The 1,867-nt window shown below is 48.6% G+C and overlaps 1 protein-coding gene across 1 annotated transcript in view; it reads left to right on the top strand.

The window, feature by feature from the left end:
- LOC104273449 (kelch-like protein 12) overlaps positions 1 to 1,692 on the top strand; it is a gene marked incomplete at both ends in the record, with an annotated part of 4,542 nt that extends 2,850 nt beyond the window's left edge. The window contains one exon of the mRNA XM_009868787.1: positions 1,586 to 1,692. Within this exon, the coding sequence (XP_009867089.1) occupies positions 1,586 to 1,692 (107 nt within the window). The remainder of the gene's footprint in view (positions 1 to 1,585) is intronic.
- Positions 1,693 to 1,867: the final 175 nt, after the last annotated feature.

Consider the following 1,867-nt stretch of genomic DNA (forward strand, 5'->3'; position numbering starts at 1 on the left):
CATTTGGGGTGGGGTCTCAGCAGAGCAGGGCAAAGGGAAGAATCCCCTCTCCTGCCCTGCTGGCCCCCCTCCTCTGGATGCAGCCGGGACAGGGTTGGCTTCAGGGCTGCACGAGCGCCCCGACGGCTGTTATTAACGCTGCGGGGGGGGCAGCAGGCAGTTTAACCACTGAAGGAGGAGGAGGGCGAATTAGGTTTGTCAGAGAGACACGTTGGTGAAAGGTTTTTGACCTGAAGGAAATGGTGTTTTGGTGGGGCTTGATCCCCAGCGTGGTCCAGGCCACAGCAGATTTCCTGGTTTTGTGGCAACATCCTACGTGGGCTTCAGGGACGTGCAGTTCAGCTCAACCTCTCATTTTAGAAAGAGACATTTCATTTTGTTCTTAGTGGAAATGCTTCACCTGATGAAGGAGACATCACAGAATTATTTTGTTGTTTAATTACACCGGTAAAAACTGTGCACTTTATTGCTAAAGTTAATTTTCTGGATTCAACCTGACCTTTTTTAATTATTTAATACCGTCTGCTGTCAGCAGTGCTCTTATCGTGTGTCGCTTATAGACTGTGATCAAATTGTGTATTAACTTTCTGTCGGATAAAACGAAATTATTGCCCTTTTTATCTTCTCATCTATGTGTAACAGGAGGCTTTCCAAGTTGTTATTGAAGCTCTTTTGTGAATCCTTCCCAGTTATTTTTTATATTATTATTCATCTGAGGTGGCAGCTGTTTGGCATTGTGACGGACAGGATCTGATTAAATTTGAATTACTTGGTGTTCAGTCCTTCTGCCGTGAAGGCTGGACAGTTCCAAACTCTAGGAAAACTCCCTGTTACGGGAAGGGCCCAAGGGATCCAGGGGATGCTTGTCTGTTTTCAAACCACGATGAGAGCCTACCTTCGAGGCAATCTCTGCAAGGGAAGCTAAAACTCTCCAGGTCACAAGTGTCATTTAACAATCATGGAAATAGGAAAATGAGAAACAGTCGGGGACTATCTCAGAGAAAAGAAAGTAGAGGGAAGGCAACTTTGAAATAAAATACGTGAGACTTAAGAGACAATTCCTGGGGAAATATTTCATGAATTTTTCAGACTTCAGTCAGGCTGACTTGTCTGTCGGTACGTGGTGAGCAAAGGTGCCATCTGGTCTGGAGGTCACTGGCAAAGGAGGGGTGAAGCCTTGTTTTGTGAGGAGGCTGCAGGGAAGTTGGCTTTCATGGGGTGGTAAGAGGTTTGGGAAGAAAATCGTGGAAGGAACGCAAAAGAAGATATAAACGAGCCAACTTCAGCACCTAACGTGGCCAGCTTGTCTTCTCCAAGGGTCTCTAATATTAGGAGGATCAGCCCTCCGGCAGACAGCTCCTGGCACCCGAGTCAGTCTTACTGCCTCGTACCCTGGAGGAGTTTCTCTCTCCCCTTCCCTGCTGACAGAGGGGGAGTCCAAGTGCCTGCAGCCAGCTCAGGTGCCCACTTCAGGGCGGTGGTGAAAACGGGGATTTCGAGGCTCCAGGGAAGGCTCAGTGGCCCTTCAGGTGACCCTTTGGTTGCGAAGGGACTGACTTGGCTTTGCTCTCCCTCTTTGCTCCAGGAGCTAATGAAGTCCTGCTTGTGATCAGCGGCTTTGGCAGCCAGCAGTCACCCATTGATGTCGTGGAGAAATACGACCCGAAGACTCAGGAGTGGAGTTTCTTGCCAGTAAGGGCCCGTTCCTGACCACCACTGTGAGCAAACACTGATCCTGTCGGATCAGATAGAAAATGTTCCTCTGCGGGCTATCCTTTGCGTTCTGCTTAGAATTTCGGACCGAAATTCTTTGGGGTTGCTGAGGTTTGTAGTGAATGCTGAAACCGCTTTGCATTTCCAGCTTTGC

This window comes from Apaloderma vittatum, unplaced genomic scaffold (genome assembly GCF_000703405.1).
Source record: "Apaloderma vittatum isolate BGI_N311 unplaced genomic scaffold, ASM70340v1 scaffold15474, whole genome shotgun sequence".
Taxonomy (NCBI): Eukaryota; Metazoa; Chordata; class Aves; order Trogoniformes; family Trogonidae; genus Apaloderma; species Apaloderma vittatum.